Source organism: Mastigoproctus giganteus, chromosome 10 (genome assembly GCF_048544385.1).
Source record: "Mastigoproctus giganteus isolate SK-2022 chromosome 10, ASM4854438v1, whole genome shotgun sequence".
Classification (NCBI taxonomy): Eukaryota; Metazoa; Arthropoda; class Arachnida; order Uropygi; family Thelyphonidae; genus Mastigoproctus; species Mastigoproctus giganteus.
In genome coordinates, this window is record NC_143584.1 from 156,259,306 (window position 1) to 156,279,830 (window position 20,525).

The 20,525-nt window shown below is 37.6% G+C and overlaps 1 protein-coding gene across 1 annotated transcript in view; it reads left to right on the forward strand.

Moving 5' to 3' along the window:
• Positions 1-20,525, forward strand: part of LOC150079402 (uncharacterized) — a 1,085,915-nt gene that overhangs the window by 488,546 nt on the left and 576,844 nt on the right. Inside the window, exon 4 of the mRNA XM_090383052.1 lies at positions 13,652-13,935. Coding sequence (XP_090239178.1) covers positions 13,652-13,935 — 284 coding nt within the window. The remainder of the gene's footprint in view (positions 1-13,651; positions 13,936-20,525) is intronic.

Consider the following 20,525-nt stretch of genomic DNA (forward strand, 5'->3'; position numbering starts at 1 on the left):
TCGACATAGGTGAGATTCTCAAAGCATTTACTGAGCTATGAATATTTGAAATGTAATTTGATTTGAAGGAGCAATGTAAAAAAATATTTTTATTTGGAAAAGATTACGTTATATTGTACAGTGCTTGTTTGATATGGAACTCGTGACCTTAAGAACTACATTATTAACGTGGCTTGCAGCATCAAAACTTCGCTAAAGCCGCTCACTCGTGTGTCCACCGTGCTTTCATACACGGTTTTTCACGCGATCCCATACATGGTTGTTGTTGTTATAAGGTTTCAGGAGCATCAGCGACTAAGGTCAAATTGCTTCGAATATACTGGCTGTAAATTGCATATGTTCTGTAGTCGATTTTCTGTTTGGTGGACGAAATACCCGAGTTTCGAGAAAAATACATGCTACCCTCGACTGAGGCCGACTAACTAAGCCTTGTGAAAAAGGCCCATAAAATTCCTCACGTCATCGATGGGACTCGAACTCTGTCTTTTCCACCTGGTGTGGGGAGGACTCGGCTATTCTACCAACTGTGCTACCCACGTGGGCCCATACACCAGTATCCATTGTCGTATGAGTGTCAGTATCCATTATTATTTTTTTTTTGGCGGATTCTACGGTTTCCCCATTCGCCTCTTTGACAAATAAACAAAAATGTTGTGGTGAGGTAAGCGCCGTGGCCGGCCGTTTGTGTGTAGTGTTGGAATATGTGAATGTGAGATGTCTTGTTGTGTTGAGTGGCCGGAATCAGGCGATTTAGCAACCAGGGGGCGACAAACACGAGTTTGATTTCCCCCTATCTCTCATCTCTAGCTGCACAGAGGCACGCCAGATTAATCTATAGGCTCCTGCTGGGCGTTCCCAGAACCGATGGTCTGGGAGAAGCCCGCGGAAATATAAGAAAGGAGAGTGGATGTATAGTACATGTATAGGGAAGGGGGACTTGGGGGGAATATAGTGATGGAAAGATGGAGATGACAGAGGAATCCCCATAGAAGTAGGAAGGAGGAGTTGTTAGTTAAACTGATAGATCAATATCCGTTATAGTATCCAAGTGGGTGTGATAATGGATACCGACATTTGAAGTTATTTGATTTTGATTATTTGAGGGTAGAGAATTTATCTGTCGCCTCATATTTTACTCATAAATGTTAATAACTCTTCATCTGTCAAATCGGGGGTTGTCAATCTTCGCAATATAATCCTTAACAAATTTCTAAAGTACTGTACATTCTTTAGTTTAATAGAAGTAAAGATTGCCTCTTCCCCATAGAAAGAAGTTTTGATGCATTTAAAAAAAATCGATGCCATTATCAATAAAAATGAACTAATATTGATACAGCTCTCTCTGTGCTTAATAAACATCATCATTGTTCTTATGCCTCTGACGTATATTTCAGCGGAAGCGATGACTTTGCGAGAAACAGGTTTGCGTAGTTTTAAGTAAACAGAATTAGTTCAGACTAATTCTGTTCACTTATTTCAAATGTAAACATTTCTCCGAAGGAATTAATTATACTTGTAAATAACTAATTGAACTTTGTTGTCAATTTTGAACTGTCTTAAGCGGCGCACTTCCGTTGGGAAATAGGTCAGGGATTTTATATATATATATATGTATGTATATAAATACACACACACGCTTCTCATACCTTTCCCTACCCCTAGTAATTATCAAAGCTTGGTTAAAAAAAAAGTTGTATGACATTCGATAACAATCCAGTTCGTAACGTTCTCATGGTTTTGATGCACACTGTATCTTAATCTTCGTTACTCTGTTTTTCCAGCGAACACCTCACCTACATATCTGATTTCAGCTGACTGACTCCAGTAGCTTGTTCGATAGTTAGATGTATATGTGGCTTGAAAACGTTTTTTTCGAGCAGAATATACGACGCGCACTGTGGGAAAATGCATGTAGCTTATTTGAAGGCAGGAGGAGTACAACATAATAATAATTATTATTATTAACATCGTTTTATTTCCACATCAGTGGGCACCCCTGGAACAGCCTGATTCGGATAGAAGGGTGTACATTAAGCAAATTCCAATAAATAAATTTCAAAAGGTAAAATTACAGACGTATGCACTGCATTGATGTTTACAGTCTTAGTTGTTTGGACGTACAAACCAAGCCGGAACTTATGGGGATCAAGAGTTATTGCTGATTGCGATTTCAGTAATTTGTTTCATGCTACACAAATCATTTCAGCCATTTGAAGCCAAAAAGTAGTCGATGTTGTGAATTAGTGGCAAACTGGTCGTGATACGAAAATTAAAGCATGCAGGATTCGTAGGCAAGAAAATTGACAGACAGGGATCGGCGAACCCAGAAAAGGTTTTTATGCCGGTAGAGTTATCTAGTATAGGAAAAATAATCCTGGACTTTCCGTAAGTGCGTGCCCTATATATACTTATCGTTTTTTTTATGAAAACCCCAAACATTAGAGGTATTAGAACCTATAGTACTTAGTACCCTGCTTGGGTTGGAGGTTGAGAAGACAAAAGAAGATATTTGTTGACATTGGACTTGAACTTCTGTAGACTAATTTTCAGGAAGTACGTATGAAGGAAGGTTGTTCCAGAAAACGGCAGTTGAATGAATGAACGAGGAAGGTGAAAAGTTGGTTCTGTGAGTTTGAAGTTGGACAGTAAATGGATGTTTGGCTGGTGGCGGCACGTGTTCGGACTGTTTTGAAAGAGAGAGCGGGAACTATAGAAGCCAATTCAGAAGAACAGTGCCCATGGAAGTATCTGTAGAAGAGGCATGCAACAGAAACACTACGTCTATGAGACAGCGAGTGGAGAGACTCTGTTAGAGATGAATCGTTAATTAACCTAACTGCCCTCTTCTGAATGGAATCAAGAAGCCTGAGAGAGGTTTTGGGGGCGCCACCCCCGATGTGGGAACAATATTCCATGGTAGGGCGAATTTGCGATTTATACAGAGTGAGCAGCTGTTTGGAAGAAAAGTAACGCCGAGAGTGAAAGAGAAAACCGAGTTTTTTAGATGCAGAAAAAGCAATATTTGTAATGTGCTTCTGCCAAGAGAGATTAGAAGTCAGGGTAATCCCCAAAAGAGATATATCATCTTGCCTAGAAATTGGAGTGTCACCAAAGATAAGCATACAAGCAGAAGAATCCTTTTTGCGAGATATAAGACAAGACTGAGTTTTAGAAGGATTAAAATCAACTATGTTGTCTTTCCCCCCGCTGGAGATCGGCATTTAAAGAATTGGTAGTGGACATTCGAGAAGTTGAAGTTGATTGAGCAGGCAAGGTTTCTCAAAATGGAAAGAGGAATGCAATGTGCTATCATCGGCAAAAATATGAATAGGATTTCCAGTCAATGGAAGAACATCATTAATATACAAGAGGAAAAGAGTGGGGAAAAGAACTGAACCTTGGATGACAACTAGCATTAGTGGAGAAGTTAGAAGACAGAGAGCCATCTACCATCACCCTCAGTGAGCGAACAGAGAGAAAACTGGATAACCAATTACAAAAAACAGTTGGAAAACCATAAGATGGGAACTTGTTTAGAAGTCCTTTATGCCAAACACGATCGAAAGCCTTTGAGATGCCAAGAGCAAATGCTTTTGTTTCACCAAACTTTTCCATTGAATTTTTCCATAAATGGGGAACATAAGTCAGAATATCACCAGTGGATCGACACTGACGGAATCCATACTGGCGATCGTTGATCAGACAGAAGATTTCTAGATATTTTGAGAGTTGGCGGTTAATTGATTTCTCCATTACTTTAGAAAGAGTAGAAATTGCAATGCGACGATAATTGGATGGGAGGGATTTGTCACCCTTTTTAGGAACTGTCTGGATATGAGCAATTTCCAAGCATAAGGAAAAAAATCTTTGGAATAAGAAAGTGAAAAAAGACGGAAAAGAACAGGAGTAAGTTCAGGAGCACAGGTTTTGAGAACAAGTGGAGAAATACCATCAGGACCTGGAGCTTTCTTAGAATCAAGATTCGTCAAAATCCTTCTGACATCCTTTTGACGGAAGAACACAGGAGGCATTGAATGGAGCGTGTTTTGAATGGTTGGAGGTGTTTTACCAAGATCATTAATATAAGAGTTGGAAGAAAAATGGGATGCTAGCAGGTCAGCTTTATCCTTGGCTGAAGTGACCGTAGAACCATCTGGTTTAGATAGAGGTGGGAGCAGAGATGGGCAAAAGTTGCGACCAATAGCTTTGACAAGAGACCAGAATGCTCGGCTACCATTAGGGCAAGAAGCAAGTTTTCTACTCTTAGCCTGTACAAAATCTAGTTTGGACTGATTAATAACTGCTTTACAATTGTTCCGAGCTTTGGTGTAGGCAGAAAATGAAGAATTGGAAACGCGACAATTACGATATGCAACATTCTTCTCTTGAACAGTCTTAGCACATTTATTGGAAAACCACAGAATAATTTCACTAACACGATTTGAGCAAACGTTGACATCAGAAGTTTTGAAACAGTAATCCGACCAACGAAAAGAAGAAAAGAAATCTCGCAGATCATCCCATTTTGCATTCTTGTAATGCCAAACAACACGAGGTTTGGAAATATATATAGGGAGTTCTATATGTTTAGTTTTCATGGGATAGCTGTAGCTCACAAGCCTCACATAATACTAACGATTCTTTTAAAAATATATATTGTTGGAGTTGCTTCTTGACAAAACCCCAACTCCACCTTCGATCATCTGTGTTGCAACAGAAATACTGCAGATTGACTGAAATGTGCGTAAGTGTATGTATTAATGTGTGATGATGGTGTTAGCGTTTTTTTTAGGATACATACTTGGCTTCATGGAGAAGCAAACGCCTGGGCAGCTGCTACCCAACCTTAGCCAACGAGGAAGCTGGCCTATAGTAAGTATTCTGTCTGTGGTGAAATCCCGCAACCTCTGGAGCAATGCTATATCTGCGGATGACATATGTGGAGCGGAGCGAAGAATCGCGCCGTATATTCAAGTTTTCACAGGCAGTCAGAATAATGCCCGGACAAGACTGTCTACCGCCATACCTTTTCCTGACAATACGTTCGGAGAAAGACTAAACGTTGTTTTGTGGAGCTATTTCTCGTGGTTTGTTATTGGTCTTAATGCCGTTTCATATATTGCTATTCTGGACAAGTCCGTGGTACCTACATTCTGTTAGTTTTATGGAATGGACTTTTATTTTTCAGCATAATAATATTCCGTCCAATAAAGTCAAGCTTTCAGCGTGAAAAAAAAAAAAAAAAAAAAAAACGACAATCAAAGCTCCGCCTATTTTGAAGAAATCGTGGTTCGACAATGGTCTGGCCGTGCCATAATTCTACTTTGAATCACACAGAACATCTTTGGGACGAGCTGGGAGACGGATCAGATCGAGATCAGTACTGCATAGTTCGATTGCATTAAAAAATTCCATCTGGCTACTGTCGTGAACTGATTGAAAGTCTTCCTCGAGGGATCTCAGTTTTGAATTTAGGCTGAACATTACTTTACCTGTTGGTAATTTCTTTAATAAAATTTCATTTTTTCAGCCTTACTAATGTCTGAATACTTTTAGATAGTGACTGCTTATTATGACTCTTCGCTGAAAATTCCTTTCATTCACTCGTGATAAAATACTTTATTTCCATTATCATAATTAAATTCAAAATAGGCGGAGCTTTGATTGTCGTTTTTTTTTTTTTTTTTGATATTATGATAATGGAATTTCCATTATCAGTCTTACTGTGTATATATTTTTTTCGGACAAATTCTTGCTACTTGGTATTCAAATGTAGTAAAACCTCAACGATTCCGTCGAAACAAAATATACACAGTATGCCAGTACAAAATATACTCATAAGATGGCTTCTTTCTGTGGATCTCACTTAAGATGGCTTCTTCACTGCCGTGAAGAGGCTGGATTTTGTTTTTATTTTCCTTGTCATTATTTTTTATTTTATTTTATTTATTTATTTTTTTCTGGCCCTTATCCTCGTGCTAGATGCGGGATTTAGCTGGTACTCTGGTTTGGGTTCTGTGGGTACGGGATTGCTGTTATCCACTGGTCATGCACTCTACCAGTGGATGCGGATTTTTTATTATTTTATTTTTTTTTATTTATTATTATTATTATTATTTTGTTGTTTATTTATTTTTGATTGATCCCAAACTCCCTCGGGATCATCAGTGCAAGATGTCGAGGTCCGCCACGGTTCACGCTTAGTTGTGGCTCACCTCTTCACCCTCATTTATTTTACTTTCACTCCTCAGAGCCTTATACACTTCAAAAAATCTCCTCTAAAGCGGTTTTCAAGTCTAGTTTTTCCTATCTAGTTTTCAAGTTGTATATCCCACATATTCGAAGTCTTTTCTCGTGTGGATGCCCTTTTTGCTGATCTCACCACGTGCGTTGTCGCTTATTAAATCTTTTCGAGAAGCTCGATGTCTTTTTTTTTTTAGGCGTGGTCTCTGTACTTGAACACAGTATTCTCAGTGTGGTCATACAAATGCGTATACCGTGGGATTATAATCTCCCTATCTCTACAAGCAAATGTTCAATAAATCATGGATAGAACACCATGGGCTTTCCTCGCTGCTTCTACGCTGCTCGGAGAACTTCACGTCTGACTGTGTCGTAACCCCCAAATCCCTTTCTCTTCCTCTACTGTTTTTAATTCAACCCCACCATTGTAAGTTATTTTGGGGTTGCCATTCCCAAAGTGTAAGACCAGGAGATGGTATTGTGAAGGAAGTTGAAATATCATACATCAAGGGGAAAAATGAAGTAAAGGAATAAAAAAAAGACGAGAGTTAAATTATACGACACTAAAAGTTGTTTCGTTACTTAAATTCGCTAACTCTGACGAGGAATTCGCAAAATATATTTACTCTCCAAGACACACATGAAGAAATGCAATTAGGATTTTCACTCAACGAAAAATTTGTGGTTTCTTCAAAAAAGACAACACGACTTGGGAGGATTATTTATATATGTTTAAATTCGGAATAATATATTACGAATAATATACCATGTAGTATAGCACGTTAACTGAGATTTATCGTTTAAAATATCTTATTATTTATATTCTGTTTGATTTGAAGTCTTTGTTGCTTTTGAATGTTTTGAACATAAACGTTTTTCAGAAAAGTTTCTTTTTCTTTTCGCTATATTTGTGTTCTTATACATCTAAATGAACATTTGTTGCTGGATTGTGAATTTAATGTGGTTTTACTGTGTGGTATTAACCGCGCTAGTTTTCTCCAAAATTAGCAAACGTAGGGCATGTTTTATAGATTTGCAGAAACCATTTTCATTTTCTGTGTTCTAGTAGTAGTAGTGGCATATGATGCAAGAAAGCAAGTGTATGAGCTTATGCAGCATCAGCCAAAAAAAAAAAAAAAAAAAAATTTACAAAACAATTCCCTCTAAATTATTGTCCAGTTCCTCCTTAAATTTATTTAACCTATCAACTTCCACAACGACAGATGGAAGTTTGTTCCAGCAATTAACCACCCGCTTGCTAAAGGCAAATTTCCGCACACCCATTCTACATTATTTTCTTTATTCATCTATTCTTTATGTGTTTCGAGAACTAGAGCCCAGTAACCGAAGTGAAGCGTATCTATTGATCCCTGTCCCGAAAAAAAGAATGCCATCCACCATTTCAGACTTTTTTTTTTTTTTTTTTTTTTAAACGCCAGTATTTAGTGTCTATAACGACAAATTGTCATCTAGATCACCTATGGAAATACAATATTTCATTTTATATACAAGGTTTTTTTTCCCCGCTTATTAAATTTAACTTTGTTTAAAGTAATAACTGATCTCATCTTTCATTTCACCACATTCATGCTTATCTTCCGTGAAAGGCTTTTGTTTTAAATGGAGACAGTCCTCTCTTACCACGTTGCATAAAAGTCAGACTAAATATGAATTTCACGGCTGCACTTTATTAATTATTATTTTATGCATTCTGAATGCATGTTGGCTTCAAAATTGACTTAGAAATGTAGGTGGAGTTGTTCTTCGTGCAGAAGAGGTCAGTGAACACACATCATTCAGCTGTAGACAAATTTAATAACAGATACCTGAAGACTATTTCCATTAATCAGTCTACATTTGGAAAGGTGCTCAAAGTGGTTCTGAGAACAAACTGTTTGCATGACCGGCCTCGTGATTGCGACCAAGGACCTCAACTAGCGGACAAGAATAGAGTTGTTTGATGAATTTCTAAACAGGCCATAAAACTGAATTCTGTGTGAAGTTACTATGTAAGAGGGTTATCGGCAGTTCCAACGTGCAACGATTGTGAAACATCATCCCAAACTCGTCTTGCAGTGAAATATTTTCATATAGTAATTTTTCAGGTAATAGTGTATGGTATTATTATTACAAGAGGCAGGACCACCAGGTCAGTGGAGTTTACAATAAATCAATCAATACAAACGTTAATCGTATTTAGGAGTCACGGGCTTGAACCCCGGTCCATTCAAAAAGCGCTCCTGACCCGTGTTCAGTCTGACTTGGTGAATTCTGTTTTGGAGTGGAACAAAGTTGAGCTTTTCTGTAAGCTGCGAGATGTGTATTACTTTGGGGATCTGTGTTTGTATGATACCCATTGCAGTAGCTAGTATTCATTTTAGTAAATGTTGATATTAGTTGTGGTAGTAGAAGATCAGCTTTCTCTCCCAGTAGTACAACTGGATGAATAACACATTCATTTGTGGCTTTTATATCTCTATGCAACAAATGTTTTGCGATCAGTTCCATTTTAGACATCTTGATGCGGACGGCCTGGATGTGAGGCTTAAAACTTAACTTTTCATCAAAGATGGTTCCCCGAGACAGCCGCCTAGGATAAGAGGAGCTTACAGAATGCAGAGAATACAAGAACACCGCCGTATTTAGGAGTCGTATGAGATAGAACCTCGGTACTGAAACGCCTGTACGTTCCTGAAAGCACGCCGCAGTACCATCGCGTTTCACTACTTGGCTACGATGTCATTAATTTAGGAAAACAAGCGTTATTTTACTAATTATGGGCATGCCGTTTTTTTTCTTTCTTTTTTTTTTTAATTTATGAACATAGAACCAGTGGTGTAATATATAAAGCAGCTGGATATCTCTTATGATGGCCACAGTAGCCGAATAGTCAAACTCGAGTGTATATTAGTTCCTGCTTAACTACTAAATACGGTGATGTTCTTGTATTATTTCGTGAACTCCTCTGTCCCTATATGGCCGTCCCTAGTATGAACTGAAATGTATTTAATTTTATATTAGTATAGTTTCAATTACAGAGATAACATTATTGCTAAAATTGGTATTAACAAAAGTAAATTTTAGTGACAATAGAAATCCTTGCTTGAAGAGAAAGTGGAGAGAATTCAAAAATACATTATCAAGATAATAAAAATGCTTAGCATCAAATAATAATAATAATAGTAATACACATATTAACCTACATATATTACAAACACATAAAAGTAAAAAGCCAAATATTAACAAAGTAAACTGGGATAAAAACAAATGAAGAAAGTAAGTTTCTCGCAGTTTGCCTAAAACAAAATTTTTAATAAAAATCTATACATTTCAAATAATCTGGAACATAATGAAATGCAGACAGCCGTGACTTAGTGAGATCTGATAAGTAAGATAGTCTACATGTTTCTAAATCGAGTGTTCAGTTGTGGGACGGAGCAAGTTCATCATATTATGGAAATCTGGTTTAAATTGGCACAGTTTGCAATATTAAGCATTCTGCTAATTTATTATGGTGTTACCGTTCCAGCACAATATGAACTAGTTAACTCGGACGGAGTTTACCGTACATCGATGACAGTTTATCGGACGATAATGTTATTTAGGCTGCTTATAATCCTTCCCAACTTAGTTTCCCTTCTGTCTTGATCTTTGCTACTGCGCATTTACCACCTGTCCCTCTGAGGCCAAGGAGAAGCAGGTGCTATGGAACATGATTTTGCGTTAAGTTGTATTCCCTGGTCATGTTTGCAGGTGGGAATATTGTTAATCGGAGATCCCAAGTCACGCCTGCTGGGAAACATCAGTAGTGTGGACTCTTTCCCCTTCTTTTATTAATGCCTCGATACCATTATGAGTTGGTAGAGAAGTTGAGAGAATTCCTTAAAGGAGTTGTTATGGGAAGCACAGTGCCTGCATAGTGTGAGGTGACAGCTGCGTTGATTTATAGTGGCATCACTACAGCCGATTGCCGCTCTGCGGAGGTCACAGGTGCTCTTCCCACATTGCGCTCAACGATTGTTGTGCAAGTTGAAAAGGTTCATCTTTTTATCTGGCTTCGCTTCTTCCTTCTTTATTTCATAGGCACGCATCACTGTTAACTCCTTTAAGCTATTTATGCAGAATATTTTTCCCCGGAAAATGACCTTTATATTTATTTCCCTATCTGTGGTTTTCTTGAAAATTTCAACACGAATAGGGGTGATCCGTATACATGGAACATCATTACTATGTGATAATCATGTTTTGGTAGATCAATATTTTTATTTTTTTCTTTGTTCAGTATTTCTGTTCCTCCGTCCCCGCGATCTTTTCTGAAAAGACACATAATATAAATTGAATTTAAGATGTTCACCATTCTTAATTGTATACCATACTGCTTACTGTTGGTTCCTTTGTAACGATTTTTCTCTATTGTTAAGTTTGTTAGTGTTTTACGAGTAATTCGTTTATTATAATTTATTTTTCCCATGGCATTTTTAACAGAGTAGAGCAAAACTTGATTTTGTTTATTCATAGATTGGTTGATTTGGGATTTATTTGGCGCACCAGCATCTATGGCCATAGTGCGCCAAAATTTAATAGAAACGCATAGGGTATCCCAAGACTATATGCCCAAATTTCAGGAAGTGATTTCTCAGTACATTCTGAGGAGTGAACCTATTATATCAACCTGGGTCCGATACTCAACAGCTACGTGTATTTGAAATACAGCATGTATGTGTAGAGAATTCAACACCTTGAACCTGTAGACGTGGGAAACGTATTCTGCCTTTGAATAGCTCCACATCTTCGTTTGCATCGCATTTTACTCGCGATGGAGCCAACAACACCAGAAGCCTTCGGTTTTGGGCTCATGAAAATCCACACGGGACAGTGGAAAGTTACTTCCAAATTTGTTTTATTGTACATGTGTAGTGTAGCGGCCTTGGTGACCAGTTGGTTGGACCGTACATTCAGATGAAGATTCAGATTGTATCCTGAATTGGCCACTGCGTTCACCGGATCTCAACTCCTTGGGTTACACTGAAAACGGTGTCTGAATGCAAGTTAGACACAAGAGATGGAACTTCCTCAGCGAATTTCCTCAGGGGAAATATATATATGTATATATATATATATATATATATCTATATATATATATATTAAAAATTACCTCATTTTAGTGTAGGTATAAAATAATATTTTTAAAAATATCAGTGATACAACCTTTAATTTACTTATTTTCCTATTTTTTAAAAATTTTTTGTAGTGTATTAGTTATTTTTAAGGGGGACGAAAGAGATATAAAGGGGATATTAGTTAAGCTATCGAATGAAATTTGGTAAAAAGTACTTGAGAATGTTCTTAATTTCGAAGAAGATCAGAGCTGCTGTTCAAAATGTACAGCAATATTTCTGTAGGGGGGAAGAACACGAGGGGGCGTGGAATCGGAATGGGGTTAAAACTTTCCTAGGGAACAAAAAAAAAAAAAAAAAAAAAAACATATGCTGAAAATTGGTATCTTTTAGTGCAGTATCATACGTGTTTTAGTTGGCCGTGGTTCGATCTCACGTGACTACTAAATAATGATTAACGTTTAATTCTCGTTTCATGTCAGAATCATTAGTTTTAAATTCCTCTGATCTGTCTGTTTGTAAACAGGACTTTATGAAGGTTTAACAAATCTTTTGAAGGACCTGCATGTATTATTTCATGAATTAATGTGATATTCATGTAATTTTCCACCCACTCGGAGTCAAGCTGTTACACGCGGACTGACGGATTCGTGAATAGAACATGCACTTTACGCATTTGCGAACGTTCTTAAAAAATAGCGATTTTTATTTTTATTTGCAATACATATACAGTATTGCCAAAAGTAACCGGGCACGTGCATGTTTCAAAGAACGTTTTATTGATACAATATTTAAAATAATGCGTCATTGACAGGATTCGAATACACACCTTTTACACAGTGTGGAGAGGATAGTGATAATAAAGATGCGCAAGGAGATTTTTGACATAGTGTACGAGTACATTTTGGAAGAGCATTCAGGAACTAATCTTATGTATCAATGTTAGATGCATTCTCGCGAAAGACCTGCTAGTGCATACACCAAGGTGATTGTATGATTTAAAATTTATCAGTAACCTTTCAATGATAATTTATAAATTAATTATTTGGAAGAATAAATGCAAGGACATAACTTAACAGATGATTACTTACGTAATAGTACAATTTTATTTCTTTCACACATAAATTCTTTTAAAATTTATTTATTAAAAATTATAAGAAGATTAGAAGTGAATATGAAATGTTATAATTTAAGAGCTGAATGTGGTATATTTGAATCTTCCGAAGTACTGATTTGAGTATGATTCCGGAAAGTCTCTATTAAATGATTTATTTATAAACTTTGTTTCAAAATTAGAAGTAATACTATGACATACTTCACTGTGGTAAAGTTAGCTGCTCCTTGACAATAGTCGCACGATTCCCTCTATGCATCTATCCGGAAACTTGGATTTTTACTCCACAAAAACACGCAGATTTCCACAATGCCAAAAACAAATTTTAATGCCAAAAACAAATTGGCATAAAAACGTAAGAACATTTTTGCTTTTAATTTAACAACTGAATAGTTTATGGCCATTCAATTGTTAAATTAAATTACCATAAACCAGTTTTGAATCTGATAACACGAAGAATGTAATTAGTTAAATAAATAAATAAATGAAAAAAGAAGAGGTTATCCTAATACTCCAGCATGACCATATATATTAGAAGAATTTACATCTAGTCATTTGACAGTGAACAGTTAATTTTTTTGATAAAGGGAGAATATTCTCCTTAACACATTTTTGGATATGATTTATTGAGGTAATGACATTTATTATTTTACTGTCCGTCTAATCCGAGTGCCTTGACAGAACTTTAAGAACCCGTCTTTTTGGTTATATAGCAAACTAATGTATGGCTATATGTTTGACGTTGATGTTTCTGTTTCATCCGAATCCAGTGCACCACAAAGAGCTATTAAGCATTGGGGTTCACTGTCTCGATCGTTGAGGTCCATTTGACCTACTTTACAACTTGCCACTTAATCGGGTGTATTTTTCAGTTAGCCATAGGCCCTTTCCTACCGTATATTTATAAGAAGCTGAGGAGGTGCCTTTTTCCGGTAGAAAAGAGTGTTAGTAGCGTGTCGCGAGCGTGCATCTATCGAACATCAACTAATGAGTTTTCTTCCGCAGCCCCATCTGTATTTAACGTTCTTGCCGCCAGCACAGTAGAAAATGTATGAGGACTTGACGTCTTCATGACAGAATAATCGTTGCCGGCTGGCCTCCTTACACACAGTAAGATCCACAGTAATCACAGACGGTTTGCTAAGCTCCTCGCTCCAAATTCCGTTTTCTTTTGCAGGGATTCCCTCTGGGATGGAGAACAGTCGAGAGACTACCAAATACGTTGCCATGGGAACGACAGAGATCCCTCAACAACAGATAATTCGAATCCCGTCGTGCCGAGAACGATAGCTGGCGCTTTACAGGCGGAAGAAGTAACAACAATAACAACAGCCGCAGTATTTCTGGTCGACGGACCGGAGGTCAACAACGTCACTTTACGGACTCCATCTATCGTATATGCTGGGGAGATCGTCACATTGCAGGCTGTTGCTACGTTGTCGTCTTTGGATGCTGTCCAAGGTAAGTGTTTTTCCATGTATTTTTCATCTGTAGAGAAAGAGCAGAGCAAATGACCACCGATGTACTAATACTAATTTTAATGGATTGTTGAAACTTTGAATCAAAGTCACACATTTTATCTACCTTATGTGGGTATATTTTAAATGCTGAGTAATTAAAAATGTAGGCATTCAGATTTATGTGCTGCTAGTTTCGAATTTGACCGTCCCTGCTCACTGACGATTAAAATCGTGTTGCTCTCTCCTTTCATCCTACATCAATTACTTATATTGTGTTGAAATGTAGTGTTTTCTTGCGGAAACTTTTTTGTACAGACGGTAACAAAATTTTAATCATAATATACTGATTGCTTTTTCGAGTTGGCTTCTAATGAATTTGAATTCGATATCGAATTTATCTGTCTTTATTGTAATATTGTATTTTGTTTGTTTATTTATTATTATTATTTTTTAAAGGAAATTGGCCACTAAAGCTGTAGATTAATTAGATTTGCTCAAATCATCTGCTGTGTTAGATTCCTACGTCTGAGCATTTGAAATAGCATACAGAATTTCTTGAAATGTTCTCTGAACGATATAATATAAAATTCAAAACACCACAATGGTAATACAGGGCTGCCTTGCAAAATAGCTATAGCAGGTTAATCGCCAGTTCGAAATTAGAGGTTCTTCTGTCTACCGTCCTAAATATACTGTACACAATGTCTTACTTTAGTAGTTTTGGAATTGATATGTGTTATTTGCGCAGTTATATTAAGGAAACGTCCTGATAGATGAGGCTCTCCCTAATGCGGTACTTTTCTGTTTCAGCGTAATATATGTTTAATTATTATAAAAATGCTTTATTAATTTAATTTTTAAAGTACAGCAATACGTGTGCCTGCGTTAGTTGGAATTTTCCCTCGCCTAGCGGTTTTATGAACTTGAATATGGAAGAGACAGAACTTCATGTTTATATATATATATATTTTTTTTTTTCTTATTTTTATCATGTAATTTTTTTTACCAGAATTATTAAAAGTTTTGTTATGTTGGATTTGAAAAATGACAAGCATAAAAACGGAGTTTTAAATTTTTGAATTTTTCATTAAAAGATTTACAAAGTATTGCAGTTCATTATAAAAAGGTCAAACATTGGTATATGCAAGAAGAATTGGGGAGAACTTTTTCCAGAAGGGTCTGCCAGGCTCCGCAGGATGTTTGTTGTGATCAGGGGTGATGGATGCTGCCACTCCCGGGTTAAAGAAACCACAATCACTTAATACCATACTTTTGAAACCGCAAAATGCACTGTTCTTTCTCATATATATATATATTTGTTTTGTATTCGAATGGCAAATAAATTACTTCATGAGTATTAGAACTAATGAGAAAGGAGGTAGCAAACATGTAACCACGTGCAAACCAAAATGAGAAAGGAGGTAGCAAACATGTAACCATGTAACAAAGGATGACGTAACTATCACATTACAAGGAGCACCTGTTGTTGGACAGGTTCAGCCTTTTATTTTCCATCTGGACTCTTATTCATAACTCCTTATTAGCGTAAATTAGCAAGCCTTTTTTTTTTTTTTTTTTTTGATATTTCTCTATTTTAGACAAGAGATAGACTGTATTTGCCCAAAATAATGCAGGAATATCAGAACTGTATTTAATTTGGTAGGATAGACAAATGTGAGAACGCTTGCTGTAGAAAATGGGCTCCAGAATTCATTTAAGACAAAAATCAATTTTTCAGGGGAGGCATCGGATTCACACTCTTTTTTTTTTTTTTTTTTGTTTTTGTTTTCCCCAAACTTGGATATCATGCTGATGCTCATTTGAGTATTGCCAAGCAAGCACGATTGGAGAGATTTTTGAGGACTGTGACTTAGTAATAGTTGTGACGTGATTTTCTTGTTTATACTCTGGCGTGACCACTAAGTCAGTGGAGTTTATGGTCTTGACAGTGAATAGAAGTATTAATCGTATTTAGCAGTCATGTCAACCGAAACACGTGTGCATTACTGCACTTTTTCGATTGAACACTCGGCTACCTCAGGCGTAAGAAATTGTAAGAACATCACCGTATTTAGTAGTCACGCGGGCTTAAATTAAGATAACGCAAGAGCCCATACTACGTATTAAATTTTCTGTTTATACTCCCCCACGACCATATGATCAGAGGAGTTCACAAGGTAGGAAGAATACAAGAAATAGTACCGTATTTATCAGCCACCGGCTTGAACTCTGGCAGGCACCTGTACTTATACACACCGCTCCTGACCACTCGGCTACGGCAGTCGTAATATCAGTTTATTTTCCATAGTCAATTCAGTACACATATTGATGAATATGAAGCATGAAGTGGTGAAACCCATGTTTAGTCTCTAGAGCAAAGTTTCCGGCATCCCCCCCCCATATTTCTCTTTCAACCCATGCACGGTACTAAGTACTATAGATTTTGATACCTTTCGTGTTTGGGTTTTCATAAAAAAAAAAAAAAAAAATTGGTTTTTCGAAACGGAACCTATCTGCTTGCTTCCCTGCAGTGCATCTAAAAAAAGTGATAAGGTCAGATTATTTGTTTTGCAAAGTAAAAAGCGATTCTGCATTGTACACTTGGTGCTCAGAGAACAGTGATCGGAATCTATGCTATTCGCGTTCCGATCACTGGCATTTCATACCCTGGATATGAATACCTTCAAGACGGGAGGAATATTTGTGGATTTATTTCGCAGCGTGGTCGAGTTAGGTCTTGGTCGACGATTTCACGGTTCTTCCCCCAACCCCGAAACTCACGTCTTTTATCCAGAAAAACCGACCATAGAATTTGCACAATTTACTAGCACAATACACTGACACCTCATAGACTTGGTTACTTTGGTGCAAAAGAGGAAACAGAATGAAAGACTTGGCTTCTTTGTTTCTTGAATTTTTAACATAATTTGATATAAATTATGGTATGTTGACTTAATTGTTCATTCCATACGAAATACAGAATCTATATTTTAATAGTAAATAAGGCCATAATTCAGAGCGAAATGAATAAACTTAACAGGAAATCCAGTATCCCAGATTAGTCTTTTCTTAAAAAGGAATTCAGATATTAATAAATACATTCTGAAAGCACCAGAAGGCCTGGCTAATTAAAGCAGAAGCAAAAACAAAGTTATAAATGGGGTTTCAATTGTACGCATATCTCTACATTTGCAATTACTAGCAATAAGTGCTTTTTTGCGTGATAATTTCGTCATGTTTTCAGCTGATGATTTTTTTTTTTCTGGGATACCAATGACAATTTAACTGTATTAAATTTATTTTTTCACACATTCACCGCTTTGTATACATTTTTTACTGCGCTGAATCAGAGTCTGCATCCTGCCCTTCTCGTAAAAGTTGCTGTCGGTTTCCAAGAGCCACTTCTTGACCGCCCTAATGTTCGATGAAGTGTGCCCCCATGAATTCTATCCCTCATACAGGTGAAATTCTGATGCCGGAAGGTCAGAACTGTATGGGTTGTGGGGATTATGACAGAAAATCCACGCGAATTGTCAAGCAAGCACAAGTGGAGACATTTTTGAGGACTGTGACTTAGTAATAGTTGTGACGTGATGTTACCCATTGCGAATTGAGCAGTGGGTTTCCTGGTCAGTATGCTGGGTTGGATCTGTTATTGTCGTGCTGAAGGAGAAATTATTCTTTCTCTGGACTCATTTTTATAATTTCGCAGCAGCTTCAGTGTCGCCACGCAACGAACAGAATCAATCGTGTGGCCCTAAGGAACACGTGATTTTTTTTCAGTTTTAAATTTCTTCTTTATTGGTGAATCCTTGTGCCGCCTTGATTTCGGTTCGTAATAGTGTAGCAAGGTGTCACTGCATTATGTACGCTGTTATGAAAATTGTTGCCCGTGGCCTCGTGCCCCTCCAGAAGATCGGCACAAGCCTGCACTCTCTGCGCCTTGTGATCTGACATTAACATTCTTGGACCCCACTGCCACATAAATTTCCTGTATTCGAGAATTCCAGAACTAGGGGCCTGCAATGCATTAAAGCCAATTTCCACTCTCGGCACATTTCCCCGGTATTTATGCGCCGATCTTCACGAATAAGTGTATCCACTCTCTTTTCATTTTCTGCTGTTGCTGTAATGCGAGGACAATCCGACCTTGGCATTCTTCAAATCACTACCACCATCATGGACACGCCTAGCCTACCGCGAAACTCTGCTGCTCACATTGATTGTCATGTCCCCATAAACAACTCACTCCATCCTCATTCTGAACAGATCAGTAATGTAAAAAATATACAGATCTATAATGTGCTGATTCCACTTGTCCGTGTTACTGATTTGCTAAACAGGAAATTGAACTTTTAAAATGAAGGCGCGCTTACGCTACGAATTTCCAGTGTACGACTCTATGGGGAAGCGTGCTTTACAGCGATTTAACACCATTCTTGGCACTTTCAGAATCTTCTCAGTTCATAGCCTTTACATTTGACCTATGAAACTCCGTTACATCTCTTCAAGAAAACATTGCTGTATCGTACAAAAATTTTCGCAGTCATCCCTCGCATCCTAATTATAGATGCCTGTACGATACCGAATGGGACTTATTTTATAATAGCAAACTGAATGAAAGCCAACCTGCTCCTTATTCAAGCTAGCACTATCGAAATAAGTAATATATTTCAGGACATAACACCACCCGAGATGAATATTCCGGCAGTTGATGATGATTGTATTCAACATTGGGTGATAGAAAGCTTTGTCTTCTCTCGTATCAAGAATTTACATGCAGTTCATTCTCATTTTAACTAACGGGCCTGCAAAATTTATAGTGATGGATCAACAACTAATACGCAATTAGATGCTGTGGCAATCTTTCCTTCTTTCGCCACTTCAGCTTCATTTCTAGGAGCATGCAGCATCTTCACTGCTGGGCTCTATGCTACAACGTAAGTCTGGATCAGAATATTGGTCTTAAAGTCAGTCCTGCCTTAATATACATCTTCTCTCAACGCTGCCTCTAACATAAGAAGCAACTGCCTCATCTGACCTTGTATTAAAACACACACTCATTTACGTGCTGGCAATGAGTCCAACTAAACTGTTAACGTTCTGCTGGTTTCCAGGGGATTCTGGCATAGCAGGAAATGAAAGAACAGGCCTTGCGGCAAAAAAGCCATGTGCTACAACTTTACAGTCTTTTCAATTGTAATTTAATGATTATAAACCTATTATGTATAAAGCACGATTATTATAGTTGGTAACTGATTTGGACAGGTCGCCCAAGGTAAACAAACTTCATCAGATTAAATTGGAACCAAAGCTTTGGTTCTTCCCCCCCCCCCCCGTTTCCAGAAAAGCAAGCTGGAGGAAATAAAGACAGACTGATTATGGATTGGGCATACACACCTCACTCGCCTCGTTCCTTATTAGTAAACTGCTCTCACACTCTTAACTATCCCCTCGGGTATCTTTCAATCAATTGTAAATATACAGTCGTCACTGACATTAACTCACCATCCTGGTGGTGATGCTATTTAAGGAAGAACTTTTTACTTAGCTGAATGGGAATGGAATATACCATAAAATATGATCGTCATTCACCGTTTCCCCTTTCTATCTAACCGTTGGGTAGGGGCATTTTAGCTGTAGCAGTCTTTGTGTCGTTAACCCCTATAACAATAACAACAACAACCCCGTAACCCCATTTTTCAAATGTTGGTGAATTTCAGTGGTGTAGTACTCTCCGCACTCAGGAACTCAATAACGCACTGCTGCTTCATACGCACATCAACATCACTCTTCATTTTCACATACTTCAGCCCCACCACCTGGCGTGCAGTGTTAGAACCTGCATAATATTGGCGGTAACGTTCAAAAATTCACCTGGCACCATTACATTTCGTACGAGAGGAGTTTGAATAGTTCGTGGCCTGAGTATAAGAGGGAAGTGATACAGTGTTAAAAATTTCTGTATTTAATGTATTAACACTTCAAATAGTAACACCAAGTTTCATACAGTTTCAGTAACGTCTCTTTTTTTTTAATTACAGGTCCTGAAATCAACAAAGTTGTATGAATGAAGAAAGATGGACAAAATCAATCACCTTGAAATCATCCAATGTTTGGAGGAAAAAAGGGACTAAGAAACACCAAAGGCAATTCATGAGGATACACTATTGGAGGAGGATGCCCCTTCCTATTCCATGGCTAAGAAGTGGACAGCAGAATTAAAACGAGAGAGTCTGGAAGATGACCCACACTGTGGAAGGCCTGCAACGTCCATCACTCTATTCCATAAAGAATTTCAGAACTAGGGGCCATAAATTAAATTACAGGGGAGGAGGTTTAGACTAGATTGTAGGAAGTTTTCTCTTAGTCAGCGAATCGTTAATTACTGTAACAAGTTGCCACCGCAGGTGGTTGAAGCTGATAGCTTGAAGAAAGTCTAAGAAATTCAGGACCCAACAGTCAGTGCCAGAGTTGTTAAAAGCAGATCAAAAACGCGCAAGAGTTGTAAAACCAAGTGAACATTTGCATTGTTTTCAAGCAGATACAGCAAATTTTCGTATACAGTTTGTGACCATGGGTTCGTCACTT